This window comes from Oncorhynchus mykiss, chromosome 13, assembly GCF_057628025.1.
Source record: "Oncorhynchus mykiss isolate SJ-2025 chromosome 13, ASM5762802v1, whole genome shotgun sequence".
Taxonomy (NCBI): domain Eukaryota; kingdom Metazoa; phylum Chordata; class Actinopteri; order Salmoniformes; family Salmonidae; genus Oncorhynchus; species Oncorhynchus mykiss.
Genome location: NC_143034.1, coordinates 28,169,108 through 28,194,510, shown reverse-complemented (window position 1 = coordinate 28,194,510; position 25,403 = coordinate 28,169,108). Strand labels below are relative to the sequence as shown.

The following is a 25,403-nucleotide window of genomic DNA, read 5'->3' as shown; positions in this document are numbered from 1 at the left end:
GTACACAGTAGCAAAATATTTTGAAATGGAAAACAAAAACAAGCATTTGTTATTGGCAAGTTCAATAAAGTTCCTCCCTGTTTTAGTCTGCGGTCTTCCATTTAATGGCTAATGAATAAGACCCTGATAACTTCATCATAGTCTCCCATTCATGCATTACAATAGTGTGCTGAAGACAGATGCACATGTTGACTGACAGAAATGAGGACTTACTATCATTGCCAAGAGGAGACACCTTGTTCTTCTTCTGGTTCTTGTTATTTCCTCGCTTCTTCTTTCCTGACTTCCTCACTTCTTTCTTCATAGCCTCTTCCTTCTCTTTCTTCTTAGTAGAGAGAGAAACAGACATGAGTCGATGCCTCACAATCAAACAGCCCAAATAACAAAACGATCTACTAGTTCTTGGCCGTCTCACCTGTGTGGAGGTGATGTCCTCGAGGTCTGTGGAGATGGCGCTGCTGATGGTCTTGGTGCTTTCAGAAAGGTAGCTAATTACCTGGGACTTCTCAGAGATGGCTGAGCTTACACTGGTCTTTTCCAAACCAGTGCTGTCATCAGCCATCTCCTCTAGGTCCTCTTCTAGAGTTTCCCTCCAAGCCAGGAGCTCCTCGGTGAGGGTGACGTCACTCCTTGAGGAGGTTGAGGAGTGTGACCTCCCACTACCACGGCTCCTCCTGGCTCCAAAATGGCCGTTGAAACTCCAGTCCTCGGAATAGTCATCTATGACTTGTGTGATGGTGTCCGCCATGCACCTGATGGCTCCCTCGCTACCAGAGCGTGCGGCACGCAGTTGAGCCCGGTTGGAGTCCGAACGCAGGGACAATCTTTTAGCCGCAGTCTTCACAATGGCCTTCACCGCATCCTCCCCACTGAATTGGATGCTCTCCTCCAGGCCAAAGACGACAGAGATGTCAGCATACTTCAGGGCATGCTGGACCTCCACAAAGAGATCCTTCATCAGCCTGAAGGGGTCATTAGCCCTCCTTGTCTGGGGGGACTCTGAGGCCTCCAGTCGGCACATGATGCCGTGGAGAATAAACTTCAGAGTCTGGGGGCTCATGACGGTGGCCCAGGGAGTGCTGCAAAGGAGGATGTGCTCCTTGCCTGGTAGGAGGGAGGGAATCTTCTCCAGGGGGTCCTGCCTGTTCTTGGTAGGCATCAGGGAGCTGTCACTCATCTCGGAGACCTCAGCCTCCCCCACCTCTTCTTCCAGGGTCTGGGAAGGAGCTGCCCGTGCTGCATGGGTGTTCGGCACAGTGTTGTCCTTCATGGAGGTGCTGGGGACTACCTCTTCTTCATCCAGGCAGGGTCTGGGCAGAAAACCGTCCAGAGTCTGGGCAGGAGCTGCCCATGCTGCCTGGGTTGAGGTGGAGGGTTTAGGGTATGGGACAGTCATGACACTTACAACCACCTCCTCTTCGTCCTTGGGTGAAGAGGAACACGGAGAGCCAGGGAACCTTTCTCTGGCACCGGAATCCAATCCTAAGAAAACACACTCATATTCTGAACTGGTTCAAAGCCACATCCATGTATAACACTATGCAGTATCTAGTACATTTACTATAATGGTAATACACTGGTTATTACACAAGTTATTACATGGTTATTACTGGTGATATGGGCAAAACAGGTTATAAGTGTACCTTTCTGGATGATGAGCCTGGCCTTGTAATCGTCGTTGCAGGTACTGTTCAGGATGTCTCCCACCCTGGTGGTCAGGACCTGGCAGACGGCCCCTAGTCAAATCAAAATGTATTTAATACAGGGGTGTCAAACTCATTCCATGGAGGGCTAAGTGTCTGCGGGTTTTAGTTTTTTCCTTTCAATTAAGACCTAGACAACCAGGTTAGAGGAGTTTCTTACTAATTAGTGACCTTAATTCATCAATCAAGGGTGGAGTGATACCCTGCAGAAACCCGGCCTTCTATAGAGTGAGTTTGACATTTGATTTTAAGTAATTCTTCACACATAACATGTCTCCAAACATTGTATAGAAAAATAAGAAAGAAAAATGAGAGAAAATGAAAGTACCATTACTGACAATAAGAGAAAAGAAAGAAGGGGAATGTGCGGGTGCAAAAGACGGTAAAAACAACATAATAACTAACCTAGAGCCTCCTTGTTGTCATCGGAGAGGGAGGGGGAGCTGGAGGACTGGAGGGTAACTTTAGTGCCCTTCTTGATAGCTGGCAGGACACCTACAGAAAGAGGATCGTAGACATTAGTGGATCCTTCCACCATATATCGTTTTAGAATTCTATCAATAAATCCAGGTACTTTGGAAGTGGAGATGAATACTCACGGTAACTGATTGTTTGAGTTAGAGTTTGAGGCAGTGCCAACATACCAACTACTTGGCGGCTTAATTTTTTCACCCCTGACTTAGCCTCCCTAGACCTTCTAGCCTTGATAACCTCTGTGGCCTTCTTTTCTGCCTTTGCTATATTTGCCTCTCGGCTGGGCCTGGGGCCTTGCGGGGGCTTCGGCACAAGGTTCTGAGACAAATAACAACAGTGGGGAAATCATATCACCATAGAAACCACATTTTTCACCATAGGCATGATGGTACTGAGTGACATGTCACATAAGGGTTAACCTTAGAATTAGAATCAGAATTAAAATCTGAATTCCAATACTATTAGTTCTAACTAGTAGGTGGTCCATGTGTCTTAATGGCGTTATTATCGCGTTGTAAACTGGTTTTCAACCCTTCGTATTACTAGATTGCAACCAACTGGCCTCCGTGACAACCAGACGTTTTGCAACAGAACTAAAATATGTTTCTTACCTTTCGAGGGCTATCCTGGAGGCAGTCTACCAGGGCTGGCAGGCTTAGTCCATCATGGCCAGCGGAATGGACATCTGCTATTCGAGTGCTATCCTGGAGGCAGTCTACCAGGGCTGGCAGGCTTAGTCCATCATGGCCAGCGGAATGGACATCTGTCTGGAGCACTTGCTCTCCAGCACTAGCTTGGAGGGTCCTAGCCTGGGGTATAGGAACATAAGGAAATACATATAACTTAAGCCCTCCATTATTATGCCCACTTTTCCAACTATAAACCATAACCTTAGAATTACAATCAATATTCAAATCTGAATTCCAAAACTATTAGTTCAAAACTAAACTCAGCAAAAAAAGAAACGTCCTCTCACTGTCAACTGCGTTTATTTTCAGAAAACTTAACATGTTTATGGTTCATTGAACAAGCATGGGAAACAGTGTTAAAACCCTTCACAATGAAGATATGTGAAGATATTTGGTTTTTTACGAATTATCATTAAAATACATGGTCCTGAAAAAGGGACGCTTCTTTTTTTGCTGAGTTTAGTAGGTGGTCCATGTGTCTTAATGGCTTTATTATCACGTTGTAAACTGGTTTTCAACACGTCATATTACTAGATTGCAACCAACTGGTCTCTGTTACAACCAGACGTTTTGCAACAGAACTATACAACGTTTTCTTACCTTTAGGGGGCTGTCAATGGGGCAGTCTACCAGGGCTGGCAGCCTTAGTCCATCATGGTCAGTGATGTCTGTCTGGAGGACCTGCTCTCCAGCACTAGCTTGGAGGGTCCCAGCCTGGGGTATATGAACATAAGGAAATACATTTAACCTTAGCCCTCATTTAATTATGCCCACTTTTCCAACTATAAATCATATCAATCTGTTTTTTACAGCATATAGGTTATACTACCAAGAAGATAGCCTCATTACATATCAAGAGGGATAGCCCCAGAATGAACAAACATTTTTTCATCACTTATGAGTCTTACTTTTAGAAGAATGTTTCTCAACGGTTTATGATTTCTATCCATTGTGCTTTCAGGCACCCTTCAGATTGGACCTGACTTTTTTTTAAATAAACAAATACCTTTTAAAATACATTTCAAACATTTTTTTTACAACATCTTGGCCAGTTATGCTGTACTTACACAGAATGTCTTCTTTGTCCACTCAAAGTGATTTATTTGAACATGAGGATGACTGTCCTTTGCAAAGCATCAACTCAACTGAGGCAAAAGCAGCGCACTAAACATTTTCTTGAGTTCGTTTACGTCATAGGCTTCTATATTCCATCGTACATTATGACGTCAACTACAAAAGCACAGAGCGACCACTCCGGGAAATTAATGCATTGTTTCTGATCACATACGATATCTGAATTTTTTTTACAATGTAACCCAATTAATTTAGGTTCAGTGAGGTTTTATCGTATTATATGGATAAATGTTGCCCTCTGTTGGCCATAACTGATATATTATAGTCAAATAAATCAAATCATTGATGGGTTTGGTGAGGGAAGACAGATGTAGTAAGCTAATATGATCAGGACATGCACACATATTGCCCATGAATGAATACATGTTTTAAGCCAAATGTCTATTTGTCCAAGACAGTCATTGTTACGCCTTTGCCCAATATAGCTTCATGTCACACATCTATCATAATTTATACAAACTGGATGAATGCAGGCTGTTGGTTTGTAAATGTTGTAAATAAATATGTATATAGTATGCATATTATTATTATTGTTTCATTCACTTATCTTTTTGACCTGCACTGTTGGAGTTCAGATCTTAAGAATTAAGAACTTCACTGTACCCTACAATTTCATCTGCGACCGACTAATAAACTAATCTAATCGACTGGTTCCAAGAATGACATTTTAGGTCAAGTAAGGCCCTAGAAATGTATTGCTCGTTATTAATTTGAGCCAACGTTATTTCTGAATATTCACCTTGCCTTTGGAACCTATTTCCCTTCATAGCACTTTGCTGTCACAAAGTTTGAATTGTAGTATCTGAGATCTACATCGGTTTATATTAGTTACTGTGCTGTTACTAAGCAGTAATGCATTACGGCAGTGTTACGTTACTACACCTAATAGGAAATGCACATGCGCACTGGGGTGCCGCGAACTGTAGAGCACGAGGGGTTTTGACTAAACGAAAACTAACTGTACTCCCGTCTCCTGCCTGGTCATTTCTCCACAACACAAATATTACAGTGGCGACGAGGTGATTAAACTACATAAACGGACATTGCTTGAAGGGAAGAATGTTGCGTGAGTAATGAAACTCAAAATAATTATGTAATTCGTCAGTTATTTTTGATTTTCTTTCGCCAGTAGAGAAGGCTAGCACTGCTAGTACAGTATTCAGGAGCTGCCAAGTAGCAAGACTATTGGAGTCCAGAACAGCGACACTGCCCTCTTGTGGTTAAATAAATATAAAAAACTGTCATTGAAATTAGGCGATCTCAGTGAAGAAATATTGTACACGGTGTGTACATAATTACAAATGAGTGCAGTGAATTAAGTAATTGCAGAAACTTCTGAAGTGAAGAGTTAGGTGAAAATTAAGGAATAAGGAAACTGAACAATTAACTGAATGGCAACCATTGGTCGAGTACCAGAGTTTGAGGCTACAAAAGAGGATTTTGATTCCTATTTGGTGCGTTTTGAGCGTTGGCTGGCTGCAAATGAAATCAAAGATGGAAAGAAAGCAGACGTATTTCGTGTTTTGGGTCCAACTGAGTATGGATTGCTGAAAGGTCTCATTGAACCAATGAAAGCAGTGGAGTTGAACTATGCAGAACTGACTGAAACTCTTTCAAGGTATTTCAAGCCTAAGCCAATTCTCATTGCAGAACGTTTCAGATTTTACCACTGGTGACCAGAGTCAAGGGGAAACCGTGGCTGACTACATCCTTGCTTTGAAAAGGCTGGCAAGAACATGTGAGTTTGCACGATTTCTTGATGATGCTCTCCGAGACAAGTTTGTATGTGGTCTCACAGGTGAAGCATATCACAGAAGGCTCTTGTCAGAGAAGGACCTGACCTGTAAGAAAGCCTGTGATATAGCACTTGGACTCGAGCTTGCCCACAGGTATACTATTGAGCTATCGGGACATGCAGAACGTCAGAAAGGTGTTCACAAGGTCAGTGATGCACGTGGTGGAAAAAGCTCACAAAAGTCACACTTTTTTCAGTCCCGTCCTCAAGGTTACACAAGAACAAAGCAGCCCACATCTCAAAGGTCTAAGCCAAGTTGCTACAGATGTGGGGGAGATAATCATCAGCACAGTGAATGTCGATTCCAAAATGAAAAGTGCCACAATTGTGGAAAGGTTGGACATTTACAGTAAGGCCTCAAAACGCACAGCAAGAGCGCACAAAGTGTCAGACGCAGCACAAGAAGAGGAAGGTACAACTGAAACAGTAGTGGAACTGTTCAGTGTACACAGCTCAACAACTAAAAGATGGAATCTATCTCAACATGGAGTTAGCGGGAAAACAGGTTAAAATGCAGCTGGACACCGGAGCGTCTGTATCTCTGGTTCCAGAGAGACTCTACAAAGAAAAACTGAAAGAGTGTCCTCTTCAGCCCGCGTCCATCCGCCTTTCTTCATACACTGGTGACACTATTCCTGTGTTAGGGCAGATCCAGGTACAAGTCCGGTATGAGGGAAAGGAGTGGACGCTACCGCTTGTCATTGTTAAAGGAGAAAAATCAGCCTTGCTAGGCAGAAACTGGCTACAAAAGATCAAGTTGAACTGGGGAGAAATCTTCAGTCTGAGAAATGACAAACCAGTGAGTCAGGCTACACTCACTAACATGCTGGAGAAGCACAAATAACTTTTCAAAGATGGCTACGGTGAAATACAAGACTTCACAGCAAAAGTCAGAGTGCAAGAAGGAACCAAGCCTATCTTTCACAAACCACCTGGACCGCCTACAGAAGAATAACATAATCACGAAAGTAGCGAGGAGTGACTGGGCCGCTCCGATTGTTGTAGTCCCAAAGAAAGACAAGACCGTCAGAATGTGCGGTGACTACAAGGTCACAGTAAATCGCTGCATACTACCAGAGGAATATCCACTACCAAACGCTGAAGATCTGTTTGCCACTCTAGCTGGTGGGAAGGTTTTCAGTAAGCTGGACCTAGCATTCACTTATCAGCAACTGAAGCTGGATCCAGAGTCAGAACAGTATCTGACCATCAATACACACAAGGGGCTATTCAGATTCAATCGCTTGGCCTATGGAATCTCGACAGCTCCAGCGTTATTCCAACAAACAATGGATCAGATCTTGGACGGTATAGACCATGTTGTGTGCTTCATGGACGACATCCTCGTGTCAGCACCAACTATTGGAGAGCACCTTGTAGTGCTGAACAAAGTGATGTCAAGACTGGAGAAATACGGAGTGAGAATGAAACGCAGCAAGTGTGAGTTCCTCCAGGACTCAGTGGAGTATCTCGGATACAAGATTGATGCACAAGGCCTGCACCCAACCAACAGCAAGGTGGAAGCAATCGTAAACGCACCAGCACCCATATATATCTCAGAGCTGAGGTCATTTTTGGGGCTCCTGAACTATTACGGAAAGTTTGTGGCAAACTTGTCCACAAGAAGAAGAAGCATTCAAGACTTGCAAACAGCGTCTGCTAAAGAGCAAGTGGCTTGCCCACTATAACGCAGAGATGAAGCTGAGACTCGCGTGTGATGCATCTCCATACGGAGTAGGAGCCGTCATCTCACATGTTCTACCGTCAGGTGAAGAACACCCTATTGCATTTGCATCACAGACTCTGTCACCAAGTGAGAAACATTATGCTCAAATTGAGAAGGAAGCCCTGAGCATAATATTCGGAGTGAAGAAGTTTCACAAATACCTCTACTGAAGGAAGTTCCAACTGCTGACAGATCACAAGCCTCTGTTGGCCATCCTTGGACCAAAATCAGCTATACCAACCCTTGCTGCACTTCGAATGCAACGTTGGGCTCTGATATTGTTAGCCTACGACTACGAGATTGAGTATAGACGATCCAGTGATCACGCAAATGCCGATGCACTATCAAGACTACCATGCAATAGTGACTCCGACAGTGAAGATGATAGAGCAGTCTTCCAGATCTCTCTCATTGATGAACTGCCCATATCTGCTTCTGACATAGCAGAGGAAACAAGGAAAGACCCAGTGCTTTCCAAAGTCTTGGACTTAACATTAGGCGGTTGGCCAACCTTCGTAAATGACGATAACCTTCGTCCATTCATCGACAAGAAAGACCAGTTGTCCAATGATCAAGGGTGTGTTCTGTGGGGATCAAGGGTGGTGGTACCTCACAAATTCCAGAGGAGACTGCTATCTGACCTGCATGAGGGACATCCAGGGATCACTCGAATGAAAGCACTCGCTCGCAGTTATCTGTGGTGGCCTGGACTGGATCAGGACATTCAACAGCATGTAGGCCACTGCTCACCTTGTGAAGCTGTTCGCAACAAGCCTGCTGCTGCGCCTCTTCATCCATGGTCCTGGGCTGCTACACCTTGGGAACGCATCCATGTGGATTACGCCGAAATTGACAAGCAACATTTCCTTGTTGATGTCCATTCCAAGTGGATGGAAGTGTTCCCTACTCAACTGACCACAGCTGAGAAGAACATCAATCTTCTCAGACACCTGTTTGCATCCTTTGGACTAGTCAAGGAGCTCGTATCGGACAATGGCCCTCCGTTCACGTCAAACGATTTTGAAATGTTTCTCAAGAACAATGGAGTAAGGCACATCCTGTCACCACCTTACCATCCGGCATCAAACGGAGCAGCAGAGAGAGCCGTGCAAACCTTTAAGAAGGCCTGGACTAGACTCAAGGTTCAGTCTGTGCCCACCCACCAAAGGCTTCCGCGGTTCCTGTTTACTTACCGTAACACACCACACACAGTAACGGAATGTACACCAGCTGAACTGTTTCTGAAACGCCAACCACGTACCCGCCTGACATTGTTGAAACCAGACTTGTCAAGCACTGTGGCGAAGCACCAGCTACAGCAGAAGAAAGCTCATGACAGACACTCAAAGACTGTCAGAGAATTCAAAGAGGAAGAGAGGGTGATGGTACGTGATTTCAGACACCCCAAGCGCCTGTGGAACTCAGGTGTTATCTTGCAACGCAGAGGACCTTTGACTTACCAAGTCCAAATTGGTCATCGCCAGGTCAACGTTCATGTGGATCATCTGCTACGGTCCAACGCCCCAGCAGAGACATGCCGAGAGAACAAGAACAATAACGACCCCCAGGACTATTCTCCTGACTGTGGACGTACGGGAGAGACAGAGCCTGACCTTCCACCCGAACCTGGCCCACCACAGGAAGCCCAGGAGGAGCGGAGATATCCTATTCGACAGCGAAGGGCACCTCAACAGCTTGACCTGTGAGTTGAGCTGGTTAAGGAGGTAACGGACAGTAAAACAAACACTTTAATATGTCCTAGATAAAAGGAAAGAAAAAGGACATTACCTGGGTTAGTTATTAGGACACAAACTCCATCTTCGGGGCAGAATAATCCCCTGGATTTGTGCTGGGCTCTGAAAAGTCTGCTTCAACCCAGTAGTTGAAAAATGTTTAAGAATGCATTGTTCAGATATTGCATTAGTAGTTACCTAACATATTTACCTTGTTCTCTGGGAGTTAAACACTATGGGGGAGGAGTGTAGTATCTGGGATCTACATCGGTTTATATTTGTTACTGTGCTGTTACTAAGCAGTAATGCATTACAGCAGTGTTACGCTACTACACCTAATAGGAAATGCACATGCGCACTGGGGTGCCGCGAACTGTAGAGCACGAGGGGTTTTGACTAAACGAAAACTGCCTGGTCATTTCTCCACAACACAAATATTACATGAATGAGGAGGCGGCTGCCATTGTTTGTGCGGAGAGTGAGGCATGATTCCTTGTTCAACTTGATTGAATCGGGCAACTGGCTAACTACTGTAAACTGAGTTGCAGGGTGGTCGCTGGTCCAATCCTTGTTTCTAGCTAGGTAAATTGTAATGATTATGTGCCAAATGTATTCGCTTCCCATTTTGCGTACTGTCCAGCTTTGGCGGTGTGCGTGCGGCCTGCTACTAGCATTATTAGCAGCTAGCTAATGCTATGTAGGAATACACATTAGACGAGTGTTTCCCAAACTCGGTCCTAGGGACCTCAGGGGGTTTTGGTTTTTGCCGTAGCACTACACAGCTGATTCCAATAAGCATCAAGCTTTGATTGAGTCAGCTGTGTAATGTTGGGGGGGAAACGTGCACCCCTTGGAGTCCCAAGGACTGAATATGGAAAACCCTGTGCTAGACTAGGATTCAATTTAGAAAGTGAAATTACAAGAATTGGAATCCTCATGTAAAATAACTGAGGTTAGATGGTGAGGAATTGTACATAGATTATTGAATTGGCATTTCAATTACCCTTCTGAATTTACTGTATTGTTGATACAGCGCCCACCCCCAAACTAGTCTCCAGTCTTGCCTAGCTTCAACTAACGCAAGTACCCCTTCTCTAGAATGGCAGAGAACGACGTTGACAACGAGCTGTTGGACTATGAGGAGCCTCAGGTTGCCCCGGAGACCGCCACACCTGCTGGCAAGAAGGAGGAAAAGGGCTCTTACGTCTCCATCCACAGCTCCGCATTCCGAGACTTCCTGCTCAAACCAGAGCTGCTCCGCGCCATTGTCGACTGTGGCTTTGAACATCCCTCTGAAGGTGAGCCTCACAGGCACTTCCCACCTTCAACCAAAGACTGTTTTTGACTTTGTCCATTCTGTGTGTGTCAAATGGCATCCTATTCCTGACATAGTGTACTACTATTGAGCTGGGCCCATAGGGCTTTGTTCAAAACTAGCGCTGTGTGTGACTGGGCCCTGGTGGAAAGTAAAGTAGGGTGTCATTTGGGACTCTGACAATGAGTTATCCATGTATGCCCCTTCAAGCATCACATCATACTTAAACTGGTCATCTCTGTATACCTGTCGCAAGACCCACTGGTTGATGCTTATTTATAAAACCCTCTTAGGCCTCACTCCCCCTCCCCTATCTGAGATATCTACTGCTGCCCTCATACTCCACATACAGCACCTGTTCTGCCAGTCACATTCTGTTAAAGGTCCCCAAAGCGCACCTATCCCTGGGTCGCTCCTCTCTTCAGTTTTCTGCCCCTAGTGATTTACAGTTTTATCTCAATCTCTTCATTCAAAGACTCAATCATGGACACTCTTACAAAGCAGCCACAACTGTCAGTGTGATGTGTTGTCTACCTTCTTGCCCTTTGTGCTGTTGTCTGTGCCCAATGTTTGTACAATGTTTTGTGCTGCTACCATGCTGTGTTGTCATGTGTTGATGCCTTGCTATGTTGTCTTAGGTCTCTCTTTATGTAGTGATGTGTGTTTTGTCCTATATATATATTTTTTAAATGTTAAATCCCAGGCCCCAATCCCTGCAGGAGGCCTCTTGGTAGGCCGTCATTGTAAATAAGAATTTGTTCTTAACTAACTTCCCTAGTTACGTTTCTGTCTTTCAGTCCAACATGAGTGCATCCCACAGGCCATCCTGGGCATGGACATCCTGTGCCAGGCCAAGTCTGGAATGGGCAAGACGGCTGTGTTTGTACTGGCCACCCTGCAGCAGATTGAGCCTGTGTACGGGCAGGTGAGTGGTTGAATAATGAAATGAATCTCTACATTGTGGAAGCAGCAACTGAATTGCTGTTACATCCTCCCTCCTTTACTAAAAATAGCTTTCGATTGAGAATCCATTGAGTGCTTTGTAGTTTAGGAATAGGCTTAATCTGTATCTGGGGATACTTGCATAAGAAAGTGTCTAATCGCCAACTTTATTTAACCTTTATTTGGACTAGGCAAGTCAGTTAAGAATAAATTCTTATTTACAATGGCGGCCTACCCCGGCCAAACCCTAATGACGCTGGGCCAATTGCAGTCTGAATTTGTTCTCCTTTTAATCTCACTGTTTACACTGCTGTTCTATCCTATTGGATAATCTTGTGTGCTTTTTGTTTCTCTGCTGTCCAGAGAGTTCTGTATTAAACATCCTCCCCTACCTCTCTCTCTGTCTATACAGGTGTCTGTGCTGGTGATGTGCCACACACGAGAGCTGGCCTTCCAGATCAGCAAAGAGTATGAGTGCTTCTCCAAGTGCAGGCCTACCGTCAAGGCAGCCGTGTTCTTCGGGGGCCTGTCCATCAAGAAGGACGAGGACGCGCTGACGAAGAACAGCCCCCACTTTGTATTGGTAACGCCCGGCCGCATCCTGGCCCTCATCCGCAACAAGACCCTCAACCTGAAGAACGTGAAGCACTTTGTCCTGGACGAGTGTGACAAGATGCAAATTCAGACCACAGTAGGACGGGGGGGCTGATGCCAGATGTGAGTGACGGGAGCAAGGAGTAAGTTGAAACGTCACAGAGGAACGGTCAATTGAAAACGTGTTCCAATGTACCTACTAGCATACCACTTAGAATGCACTTCTAATACACTGTCCTACTAAGTAGTAGTTGGATCTTGGAACAGAATGGGATAGATGGTGTGACTTAAGTAAGGATTTAGCCAAAACGTAGGAAAGTATTTACATTTTATGTAGTCCCGTGGTTATGTACATGTTCTGAAACTTAAAGTTGCAGTTTTACACACACACAGATGAACCCATCTCCCTAAATTGCACTTTGAAGAGGCAATCGGCAGTATAAACATTAATGAATCATCTTCCTCGCCCCTGTTTTGGAGGGATAGGTCTGGAGAAATTTAACCACTCTGAAATTCGTAGAGCTATATGCAAGGACTGACCGTCAATGATATCAGAATTATCATTTTGACCATGTTTTGAGACTATATAGTTTATTTTTGCGTTTACTTTGTTTACAAGCATTGGAATGAAACAAGCTTGTATTTTGGGTTCTGATGGGGTACGAAAGTTGAACTAAGCTCATGGGCATTTGTGATTCTTTTAATTTTAAATGTCTAAAAATGGATGTAGAAACTGCAGATATCCCCCCCCTTTTTTTTCAAGGGATTTTGGATATGGCTTAATATTCATGTAAAAAGTTCCAGTCTAGCACATCTATGCTTTGTCTTTTCGTGACTGTCTGTCTCACAAGTGGCCAGAGTTGACCCTCTCTTCACCTGGGTCTGGGGCTCTGGACATTTTCGGGAGGAACAGTCCTGGCATTAAAGCTATAATGAAAAATAAAGTTCCATCCAGCTCTAGTACTAGTAATTGATGTTCACAATCAGATTTGTAGTTCTTCATTCACCAACACAGAATGTGGTTTACTCCTGTTTTTCACTTAATGTGGCTAGGTTTATAAAACTGCCCTAAATAGTGACACTTCCCCATGTTCTATTCATTAGGGCACACTAGCAAAATGTTTAGCACTGGAAGTCCTGGTAGTCCCTCCCTGTGTTTGGTGCTTAATGAATATCTCCTGTAGCCCATGGAGGTGTTTGTGGACGATGAGACCAAGCTGACGCTGCACGGCCTGTAGCAGTACTACTGCAAGCTGAAGGACAGCGAGAAGAACCACAAGCTCTTCGACCTGCTCGACGTGCTCGAGTTCAACCAGGTACGGACAGAGGTCTTTTCAGAGACGTAATTTATAAAACATAAGTGAGTTGAATGTATTTTGTCCATGGATTTGAAAGTCACGTTTTTAAATACAATTTTACTCATTCAAGTGAACTAAGTCTATGCACTGACAAAGTTTCTGCCTGTGAGTTTTATGCCCTGTGTTTTTCGTCTTCAGAGTGTACATTTATTTGACCAGGGTAAAGCCAGGGTGCCATATCAGATGCAGCATGGGTTTTGTGCCCCATGTTTGTCTTCGGGGTCTCACTGCCATTTTCTCCCCTGTCTGAAGGTGGTGATCTTTGTGAAATCTGTGCAGCGCTGTGTGGCTCTGTCTCAGCTGAACTTCCCTGCAATCGCCATCCACAGGGGCATGGCCCAGGAGGAGAGGTGGGTTCTGATGGAGAGGAAAAAATCACTGGCTAAACCCTACAGTCTATGCACTTGTTAAAATCTGAGCCGTTTTGATTGGTATAAGCAATATTAGGATATTGCTTACACTTCAAGTCATCTCAGATATTAATAAGTGCATAGGGTTTAGGGGTAGATTTGGGATTGGGTCTTGGCTTTCATTGGGAATTTCTGATTTGGACAAAAGAATGTCCTCGACTTTTCCGTCCTCTTATCCGTAAACCGATAAGTGGTTGAGGAGTGTCAAATCGTTAGGAGGCAAACGGTGTCCTCGCCTCCTGCTGAGGAAGCATAAGTGTCCTTTGCTGAAGTTGAGATCTACCCCTCCCCTTTCAATCAGCTGTTTACTCTGAGAAGCATGCACATATTTAAAACGATAAGTAGCATATAGTTTTTATCCATACAATGTCTAGCTAAATGTCTTTTACTACTTTACACATTTTAATTTGGGATTCCACCCCTGTTAATGTCATTTGCATTATGTGTGAATGGAGTCTAATTTCATACAAGCACATTTCCTCCTCTCCTCAGTTACTGTTGACTTTTTTTCAAAAGGAGGAGAGGAATGAGGAGTTGCACAATCAAATTGAGAATCTCATTTACTTGCACATTTTCTATAATAGTCATGTAGAAGAAGCTGTTATCCAAAGGGACTTAACAAGAACTTTCTCTCAGACAACATGTTTGTGGGTCACAGTTTCAGTGTACCCACAGGAGTGAAGCAGGATGTATAATGCCTGTTCTACTTATTCTAAATCTATGGGTGCCCCCCTTCCTCCCCCAGGCTTTCCCGGTACCAGCAGTTCAAGGACTTCCAAAGGCGGATCCTGGTGGCCACCAACCTGTTTGGCCGAGGGATGGACATTGAGCGCGTCAACATCGTCTTCAACTACGACATGCCAGAGGATTCCGACACCTACCTGCACAGAGTGGCACGTGCAGGCAGGTTCGGGATGAAATTCATTATATCGGTCCATGGCCCTGTACAGCAGATGTTATCTAGAATCATATAAGTTGCTTTGTTGGTGAGCTTGAATGAAGAACAGACACATTTGGGCTAATTAGCTAATATCATGTCATCTGGTGAAGCTCCCTCAGACTACCCAAGTTCCCTAAACGCAACCACATTTAGAAGAGGAATTGCTTCCTGAATTCCTAGTGTAGCAATAAGCGACCTCCTGATAAATCACGTTTCCATGAATACCAAGGGGAACATGGCTTTAAAATACACACTTCCACCATCCTCCCTCCAAAGGAATTGCAAAGCAATGCGATGTGACTAATAATTTATTCTGCAATGGTAGTGAGTGTATTGTCGGAGGGGGGCTAGGCCGATCTGACCCTGATCAGGTCTGTGATTCAATAAGATACAGATTAAAAGGATCACCAGCACTGCTGCGTTAACCTCAAATGGATTACAAACAGATTTAACACTGTACACCAACATAACCCCGGATGCCCTTGCATTTGCCTAGGCATTAACAGAAAATACACACATAAACGATACACGGTATGTCCATGGGATCAGTTTAAGCCTCACTTTCCCAAAGTAGATGAACCAACCAGATCCTCTTTTCTGGGGAACTGATCGAAACTGATATGGGACCAGTATAGTTAGTGTGGCATCAAAATGAAACCATCTGACCTATTACTATTACACCTGTGCCACTTTGGTACAATAGCCCCAGTACATTGTGTCACTAGTTGATTGTGTGTTCATTCAGCTCTATATTAACACCATATGAAACCTCCCTCTGGGGTTACAGAACAGGTCTGGATAGTTTGCCACACACACTGGAATGGGCCAATAGTGAGGTGATGTTAATTATTCTCCCAGAGAGAGTTAACTGAGGTGAATCATTCCAGTACATTACCAGACACCAGTGATCCTAGAAAACAAGTGCAACCAAGACAACCGCTCTGGTGAAATGGTTGCCCGGGCTTGTTTATCATAATAAAGGGCAAGGCCCTGTTCACCTGACTAGGTGGAGAAATAGATGGGGGGGGGCGTGGTATTGGGCGTGGCCAACAGTGCCTTCTCCGACCAACATTTTTAGAGGCCCTCCCATGGCAGCAGAAACAAAATGTTGCTGTTTTAAAACAATTTTGTCTGCTATTCGCAATTCTAGACATTTTGCCATGGGGAAAATAAAGTATTTTACAGTTTAATTAAGCTAGTTTCCTGCAATTCTACACATTTTGCCATGGCTTGTGTTGTGTTCTTATGCTACACTTCATGACCAAAAGCTTGTCAAACATCTCATTACAAATCATGGGCATTATTATAGAGTTGGTCCCCCCTTTGGTGCTATAACAGCCTCCACTCTTCTGGGAAGGCTTTCCACTAGATGTTGGAACATTGCTGCGCGGACTTGCTTCCATTCAGCCACAAAAGCATTAGTGAAGTCGGGCAATGATGCTGGGCGATTAAGCCTGGCTCGCAGTCGGTGTTCCAATTAATTCCAAAGCTGTATACTCAAAGGACCATTATTGGCTTGTTTTAACCACTCCTATATAAATGGTAGATTATCAGACACGCAACAAGAAGGTCTGATATCATTATTACTGAAACAGGACCCAAGTGGTGTATATACAGTGCCTTGCGAAAGTATTCGGCCCCCTTGAACTTTGCGACCTTTTGCCATATTTCAGGCTTCAAACATAAAGATATAAAACTGTATTTTTTTGTGAAGAATCAACAACAAGTGGGACACAATCATGAAGTGGAACGACATTTATTGGATATTTAAAACTTTTTTAACAAATCAAAAACTGAAAAATTGGGTGTGCAAAATTATTCAGCCCCTTTACTTTCAGTACAGAAGTTCAGTGAGGATCTCTGAATGATCCAATGTTGACCTAAATGACTAATGATGATAGATACAATCCACCTGTGTGTAATCAAGTCTCCGTATAAATGCACCTGCACTGTGATAGTCTCAGAGGTCCGTTAAAAGCGCAGAGAGCATCATGAAGAACAAGGAACACACCAGGCAGGTCCGAGATACTGTTGTGAAGAAGTTTAAAGCCGGATTTGGATACAAAAAGATTTCCCAAGCATTAAACATCCCAAGGAGCACTGTGCAAGCGATAATATTGAAATGGAAGGAGTATCAGACCACTGCAAATCTACCAAGACCTGGCCGTCCCTCTAAACTTTCAGCTCATACAAGGAGAAGACTGATCAGAGATGCAGCCAAGAGGCCCATGATCACTCTGGATGAACTGCAGAGATCTACAGCTGAGGTGGGAGACTCTGTCCATAGGACAACAATTGCACAAATCTGGCCTTTATGGAAGAGTGGCAAGAAGAAAGCCATTTCTTAAAGATATCCATAAAAAGTGTTGTTTAAATTTTGCCACAAGCCACCTGGGAGACACACCAAACATGTGGAAGAAGGTGCTCTGGTCAGATGAAACCAAAATGTAACTTTTTGGCAACAATGCAAAACGTTATGTTTGGCGTAAAAGCAACACAGCTCATCACCCTGAACACCATCCCCACTGTCAAACATGGTGGTGGCAGCATCATGGTTTGGGCCTGCTTTTCTTCAGCAGGGACAGGGAAGATGGTTAAAATTGATGGGAAGATGGATGGAGCCAAATACAGGACCATTCTGGAAGAAAACCTGATGGAGTCTGCAAAAGACCTGAGACTGGGACGGAGATTTATCTTCCAACAAGACAATGATCCAAAACGTAAAGCAAAATCTACAATGGAATGGTTAAAAAATAAACATATCCAGGTGTTAGAATGGCCGAGTCAAAGTCCAGACCTGAATCCAATCGAGAATCTGTGGAAAGAACTGAAAACTGTTGTTCACAAATGCTCTCCATCCAACCTCACTGAGCTCGAGCTGTTTTGCAAGGAGGAATGGGAAACAATTTCAGTCTCTCGATGTGCAAAACTGATAGAGACATACCCCAAGCGACTTACAGCTGTAATCGCAGCAAAAGGTGGCGCTACAAAGTATTAACTTAAGGGGACTGAATAATTTTGCACGCCCAATTTTTCAGTTTTTGATTTGTTAAAAAAGTTTGAAATATCCAATAAATGTCGTTCCACTTCATGATTGTGTCCCACTTGTTGTTGATTCTTCACAAAAAAATACAGTTTTATATCTTTATGTTTGAAGCCTGAAATGTGGCAAAAGGTCGCAAAGTTCAAGGGGGCCGAATACTTTCGGAAGGCACTGTATATAGATCCAGTCCATTAAAAAAATTGGAGACCTCTTACACTTCAGTGTTGTGATGCAAAAATCCTAGCAAAATGCTTGGCACATAGAATTTAAAAAGTATTGTCAGATATTATTCATCCTAATCAGACAGGTTTTTAACATGGGCGATACATTGGAGATAATAAAAGACAAGTACTGGAAACAATAGAACACTATGAAATATCGGGGACACCAGGCCTGGTTTTCATACCTGATTTAGAAAAGGCTTTTGATAAAGTACGACTGGAGTTTATATATAAATGCCTAGAATATTTCAATTTTGGGGAATCTCTCATAAAATGGGTTAAGGTTATGTATAGTAACCCTAGGTGTAAAATAGTAAATAATGTCTACATCTCAGAAAGTTTTAAACTATCTAGAGGAGTAAAACAAGGTTGTCCACTATCGGCATATCTATTTATTATTGCCATCGAAGTGTTAGCTGCAAAGATTAGATCAAACAATAATATTAAGGGATTAGAAATCAGGGGCTTAAAAACTAAGGAGTCATTGTTCGCTGATGATTCATGTTTTCTTTTAAAACCACAATTGGAGTCTCTCCACGGCCTCTTAGAGGATCTAGATACTTTTGCTATCCTCTCTGGATTAAAACCAAATTATGATAAATGTACCATATTACATATTGGATCACTAAAAAATGCACATTTTACATTACCATGTAGTTTACCAATTAAATGGTCTGACGGAGATGTGGACATACTCGGTATACAAATCCCAAAAGAAAGAAATTATCTCACTCCAATAATTTTTTATAGAAAGTTAGCAAAAATAGATAAGATCTTGCTACCTTGGAAAGGAAAATACCTGTCTATTTGTGGAAAAATCACCCTGATTAACTCCTTAGTTATATCACAGTGTACCTATTTGCTTATGGTTATGCCTACACCTAGTGACCTGCTTTTTAAATTATATGAACAAAAAATATTCAATTTTATTTGGAACGGCAAACCAGATAAAAATTAAAAGGGCCTATTTATATAACGAATATGAATTCGGTGGGCAGAAATGATTAAATATTAAAGCATTAGACCTCTCACTAAAGGCATCGGTCATACAAAAGTTATACTTAAATCCAAACTGGTTCTCTAGTCAATTGGTACGAATGTCTCATCCTATATTCAGGAAGGGCCTTTTCCCCTTTATTCAGATTACACCTGCTCACTTTCGGTTGTTTGAAAAGGAAATAATCTCCAAAATATCTTAATTTTTTTAAACAAGCCTTAGAAAGTTGGTTGCAATTTCAGTTTAATCCACCTGAAAGGACGGAACAAATAGTACAACAAATATTGTGGTTAAATTCAAATATACTAATTGATAAAATTGTATTTATCGAAGAAATGTTTAAAAAAGGTATAATTTTAGTGAATGATATCATAAATAGGACTGATGGAGTTATGTCACACATGCAGCTAACACAGACATATGGAAATGTCTGCTCTACCCAAAATTACAACCAATTAATTGCAGCATTACCACAAAAATGCTGTGCCATATAAATTGCAAAATAGTTGGGAAGAGATTTTCGATGTACCCATTCCATGGCACATGGTTTATGAATTGATACGCAAAACAACGCCGGATTCAAAACTTTGAATTTTTCAATATAAATTACCATACAAAATTCTTGCAACTAATAGAATGTTATATATAATTGCGTGGATACAATCTTCCCAGCTCTGCAGAATCTGCTGTGAGGAGGCAGAGTCATTAGATCATTTATTTTGGTATTGTCCATATATAGCTCATTTTTGGTCACAGGTCCAGGAATGACTGAAGAATTGCAACATTTGCCTAGAACTAACACTACAAATAGCAATACTGGGTGATTTGAAAAGCCATAGTCAATCAATCAATAATATAATAATTATTTTGGCAAAAATGTTTATTTTTAATTTACAATCTGTAGAAGCTATGAGAATAGGAAGGTTCAGTTCTTTTGTGAAGCATCACAGCACAGTTGAAGGATATATGGCAAGTAGAAATCCGAAGTGGATGATGTTGAGAGACAGATGGGAGGGGTTGAATGGAGCTGAAGGGTGGGACTAATAACAAGATAAACAATGTAAAGCATACCGGATCTGTAGGATGTATATAGGTTCGGAGCTTTTGTGAAATAGCATAGTTACAAGTAGCAATCAAACTGGATGGACATCAGAAATAGAGGAAGGACTAAGAACAAAGAGAGAACTGTTGTGGAGTAGACTGTGTCTGTAGAATGTGTATAGGATGTGTGGATTGAAGGTAGAGGCAGAAGTGTTTATTAGTTTACTTCAATTGGGGGATCGGCGGTAGGGTTTGCGGGGAATAATAATAAAGGTATATTCTTTAAAAAAGTATGTATGTCTATATAGGTATGTGTATGTATATATATATATATATATATATATATATATATATATATATATATATATATATATATATATATATATATGCATGCGTGTATGGATATATATATTTACCCAAAAAATATGGGGGATTGGAAATGATGCAGACAATTACATTGGAAGCAACATTCTATCCGCAATATTAAGCTAAAAGAAAAAAAAGCTGTTCGATGAGGTTAAGGTCAGGGCTCTGTGCAGGCCAGTCAAGTTCTTCCATACCAACCTCTGAAAACCATTTATGTTTGGAACTCCCTTTGTACACGGAGGCATTGTCATGCTAAAACAGGAAAGGGCATCGTAAAGAATGTAATTGTATGCTGTAGCGTTAAGGATTTCCCTTCACTGGAACTATAAATGGCCTATCCCGAACCATGAAAAACAGCCCCAGGCAATTCGTTATTCCTCCTCCCAGCATTAGTTGGCACTATGCATTGTGGCAGGTAGCGTACTCCTGGCATCCGCCAAACCCAGACTTGTTCGTCGGACTACCAGCTGGTGAAGCGTGATTCATCACTCCAGAGAATGCGTTTCTACTGCTCCAGAGTCCAATGGCGGCAAGCTTTACGCCACTCCAGCCAATGCTTGGCATTGCGCATGGTGATCTTAGGCTTGTACTTATATTCACACAGGACACCGGATAAGACAGGAGAAGTACTCCAGATATAACAAACTGACCCTAGCCCCCGACACAATCTACTACAGCATAAATACTGGAGGCTGAGACAGGAGGGGTCAGGAGACACTGTGGCCCCATCTGATGATACCCCCGGACAGGGTCAAACAGGAAGGATATAACCCCACCCACTTTGCCGAAGCAAAGCCCCCACACCACTAGAGGGATATCTTCAACCACCAACTTACCATCCTGAGACCAGGCCGAGTATAGCCCACAAAGATCTCTGCCACGGCACAACCCAAGGGGGGAGCGCCAACCCAGACAGGAAGATCACATCAGTGACTCAACCCACTCAAGTGATGCACCCCCCCTAGGGACGGCACTCTATAGTGCTTTAGAGATTTATTCCCTCTAAAAAAATATATAAAATGAGGGAATTATTCAAATGTAACTCTTATTATGTCAATTGCAATTAGGTTAGGGCATTATTATAGCCTATACTGGCTATAACGACTGGCACAGTGAACATACTCATAACAATGATACTGTAGTAGACAGCAAATTGACCTTAAGAATCTATAGCATGCAGGTGGGTCTTTAAAAAAAAAACTCAAGAAGAAGAAGATCAAAATAGATGCAAGTTGTGTTTATTGAATTAAATGGGGTGTAATAAAATGAGTTGTGAGTAGGGGGGATGGTCTCCCTCCCTCTTCTGTTGGCTTTGAGAGTTTATTTAGAAAGTGGGTTGGGGGAAGTGGCAGCAGGGTTTTCCCAAACTCGTCTTCTGCACAGTTACTTTTGCAATTTTTTTTTGCAGGGGAAGCAAAATAGTTTTGCCAGGGCGGCTGTGATCCGCGGGAGGAGAGCCTGTTTTTTCTTAGGCTCATCTGCAGCCACAGTACCTGAACAGGTGACAGAGAACAAGGCATGAAATCAGGGTCGTGTTCATTAGGGTACACAGTAGCAAAATATTTTGAAACGGAAAACAAAAACAAGCATTTGTTATTGGCAAGTTCAAGAAAGTTCCTCCCTGTTTTAGTCCGCGGTCTTCCATTTAGTGGCTAATGAATAAGACCCTGATAACTTCATCATAGTCTCCCGTCCTTACATTACAATAGTGTGCTGAAGACAGATGCACATGTTGACTGACAGAAATGAGGACTTACTATCATTGCCAAGAGGAGACACCTTGTTCTTCTTCTGGTTCTTGTTATTTCCTCGCTTCTTCTTTCCTGACTTCCTCACTTCTTTCTTCATAGCCTCTTCCTTCTCTTTTTTCTTAGTAGAGAGAGAAACAGATATGAGTCGATGCCTCACAATCAAACAGCCCAAATAACTAAACGATCTACTGGTTCTTGGCCGTCTCACCTGTGTGGAGGTGAGGTCTTTGCAGAGGGTGCTGCTGATGGGCTTGGTGCTTTCAGAAAGGTAGCTAATTACCTGGGACTTCTCAGAGATGGCTGAGCTTACACTGGTCTTTTCCAAATCAGTGCTGTCATCAGCCATCTCCTCTAGGTCCTCTTCTAGGGTTTCCCTCCAAGCCAGGAGCTCCTCTGTGAAGGTGACGTCACTCCTTGAGGAGGTAGAGGAGTGTGACCTCCCACTACCACGGCTCCTCCTGGCTCCAAAATGGCCGTTGGAACTCCAGTCCTCGGAATAGTCATCTATGACTTGTGTGATGGTGTCTGCCATACACCTGATGGCTCCCTCGCTACCAGAGCGTGCGGCACGCAGTTGAGCCCGGTTGGAGTCCGAACGCAGGGACAATCTTTTAGCCAAAGTCTTCACGATGGCCTTCACCGCATCCTCCCCACTGAATTGGATGCTCTCCTCCAGGCCAAAGATGACAGAGATGTCAGCATACTTCAGGGCATGCTGGACCTCCACAAAGAGATCCTTCATCAGCCTGAAGGGGTCATTGGCCCTCCTTGTCTGCGGGGACTCTGAGGCCTCCAGTCGGCACATGATGCCGTGGAGAATAAACTTCAGAGTCTGGGGGCTCATGACGGTGGCCGAGGGAGTGCTGCGAAGGAGGATGTCCTCCTTGCCTGGTAGGAGGGAGGGAATCTTCTCCAGGGGGTCCTGTCTGTTCTTGGTGGGCATCAGGGAGATGTCACTCATCTCGGAGACCTCAGCTTCCCCCACCTCTTCTTCCAGGGTCTGGGAAGGAGCTGCCCGTGCTGAATGGGTGGTCGTCACAGAGTCGTCCTTCATGGAGGTGCTGGGGACTACCTCTTCTTCATCCAGGCAGGGTCTGGGCAGAAAACCGTCCAGAGTCTGGGCAGGAGCTGCCCATGCTGCCTGGGTTGAGGTGGAGGGTTTAGGGTATGAGACAGTCATGACACTTACAACCACCTCCTCTTCGTCCTTGGGTGAAGAGGAACACGGAGAGCCAGGAAACCTTTCCCTGGCACCGGAATCCAATCCTAAGAAAACACACTCATATTCTGAACTGGTTCAAAGCCACATCCATGTATAACACTATGCAGTATCTAGTACATTTACTATAATGGTAATACACTGGTTATTATATAAGTTATTACATGGTTATTACTGGTCATATGGGCAAAACAGGTTATAAGTGTACCTTTCTGGATGATGAGCCTGGCCTTGTAATCGTCGTTGCAGGTACTGTTCAGGATGTCTCCCACCCTGGTGGTCAGGACCTGGCAGACGGCCCCTAGTCAAATCAAAATGTATTTAATGCAGGGGTGTCAAACTCATTCCATGGAGGGCTAAGTCTCTGCGGGTTTTAGTTTTTTCCTTTCAATTAATACCTAGACAACCAGGTTAAAGGAGTTTCTTACTAATTAGTGACCTTAATTCATCAATCAAGGGTGGAGTGAAACCCTGCAGAAAACCGGCCTTCTATAGAATGAGTTTGACATTTGATTTAAAGTAATTCTTCACACATAACATATCTCCAAACACTGTATAGAAAAAAAGAGGAGAGAGAAAATGAAAATACCATTAATGACAATAAGAGAAAAGAAAGGAGAATGCGGGTGAAAAGACGGTAAAAACAACATAACTAACCTAGTGCCTCCTTGTTGTTATCAGAGAGGGAGAGGGAGCTGGAGGACTGGAGGGTCAGGAAGCTGCCCCTCTCTAACAGAGCGGCCCACCTCCCACGGGACTCTGCCCCCTCCTCCTCTCCAAGGTCACGTGACCAGGTGGAGTCGCTGTCCCACAACTCGTTCTCGCTGGATGTGGGGGTCTCCCCCCAGCCGTCCCTATACATCCAGTTGAAGTTGTCATTCCACATAATGTCTCTACCCGGTGGGGTGGTCGGCAGATCCAAGAAGTTCTCCAGCAGATTCTTAATGGCCCGTTGGATGAACATGTACAGCACATTTGTGAAAAATTCATCGGAGAGCCTACGGTTGGCAGCCAGGTCTTTCAGGATGGGCTCGGACCTGCTCTGGCGGGCCATTGGCCTCCTTCCCATACCGGTGTCCAGAAGCATCTGATACACCTTGCAGATGAGCTCCTTTCCAAAGTAGTGGACCTTCCCCCTGAAGATCCTGTTGACCAGCTTCCATGAGGACAGGATCTGCCCTAGGGGCTCCACTGGTGGGGTTAACTTCATGTCCGTGATGTCATTCAGTGAAACATCATCCTCACTGCTGAACTCCTGGTGGAGTTCCCGGTCAGTGTCGGAGTGCGTCAGATGAAAAATAACATCAAAGATGTTACTGGCTGTGACTCCTGTCTCTCTGTGGCCGGTGGTAGGAGCGGTGGTCTGCCTACTTCTTCTGCCGCCATGCCCAGACCGGGGAATGCTGGCAGTCTGGGTCGTGTCTATCTCCCCAGCAGGGCTGCTGGTCTCCCCAACTTCCCCTGGCCTCTCCCCAAGCAGGGCAAGGGCAGGGAGGGACCCCTCGCTAAGGACTTTATGGACGTCGCTTTCCTTGGGCTTCCTCTCTGACCCCAGTTCTCCCAAATCTGGCATATTGGACCTGCTCGATCCCTGTGATAACCCAGGGCATCTCCCATTCCAGCTGCTGTTGCCTCTTCCAGACCTCATGTGGTGGATCCGTCTGGCGGCCTCCTGGGCACTCTCACAGGCGTCCCTGAACAACTCTGAGAAGATGCTGGAGAGCCTCTCTTCGGTCAGACTGATGTCTGGATGGGTGTTCTCCAGGTCATCCTCAACAGAAAAGAAGAGGTCCTCCTGGGCCCTTTTCAGGATGTTACTCACAGACAGATCTGCTACGCCCAGAAGCTCCTTGTCGGTCTCAGAAGGGGGAGTGGGCGGCTGACCACCCAGGAGCCTTCCCTTCGGCTCAGAACTCCGCTGGTGGAACTCCCTGGAGATGATCTGGAGCTCA

General features: G+C 44.0%; 3 protein-coding genes across 3 annotated transcripts in view; 2 read left to right on the top strand and 1 right to left on the bottom strand.

Annotated features, from left to right (window-relative positions):
• The window catches only part of LOC118936323 (uncharacterized), a 74,708-nt gene extending 51,179 nt beyond the window's left edge, over positions 1-23,529 (bottom strand). Inside the window, exons 1-9 of the mRNA XM_090194331.1 lie at positions 22,239-23,529; positions 21,869-21,974; positions 12,010-12,166; positions 3,467-3,580; positions 2,789-2,986; positions 2,348-2,495; positions 2,109-2,198; positions 1,661-1,736; positions 186-1,508 (exon numbers count right to left, since the gene is read on the bottom strand). Coding sequence (XP_090050457.1) covers positions 186-1,508; positions 1,661-1,736; positions 2,109-2,198; positions 2,348-2,495; positions 2,789-2,986; positions 3,467-3,580; positions 12,010-12,166; positions 21,869-21,974; positions 22,239-23,412 — 3,386 coding nt within the window. The 5' untranslated portion in view covers positions 23,413-23,529. The remainder of the gene's footprint in view (positions 1-185; positions 1,509-1,660; positions 1,737-2,108; positions 2,199-2,347; positions 2,496-2,788; positions 2,987-3,466; positions 3,581-12,009; positions 12,167-21,868; positions 21,975-22,238) is intronic.
• On the top strand, positions 10,354-13,253 carry LOC149978812 (ATP-dependent RNA helicase DDX39A-like). Its single transcript, XM_090195919.1, has 3 exons — positions 10,354-10,552; positions 11,367-11,494; positions 11,924-13,253. The coding sequence occupies exons 1-3, from the start codon at positions 10,354-10,356 to the stop codon at positions 12,218-12,220; spliced, it is 624 nt and encodes a 207-aa protein (XP_090052045.1). The 3' UTR covers positions 12,221-13,253.
• Positions 13,290-16,455, top strand: LOC149978811 (ATP-dependent RNA helicase DDX39A-like). The gene is made up of 3 exons (XM_090195920.1): positions 13,290-13,421; positions 13,716-13,813; positions 14,619-16,455. The coding sequence occupies exons 2-3, from the start codon at positions 13,797-13,799 to the stop codon at positions 14,845-14,847; spliced, it is 246 nt and encodes an 81-aa protein (XP_090052046.1). The 5' UTR covers positions 13,290-13,421; positions 13,716-13,796; the 3' UTR covers positions 14,848-16,455.
• Positions 23,530-25,403: the final 1,874 nt, after the last annotated feature.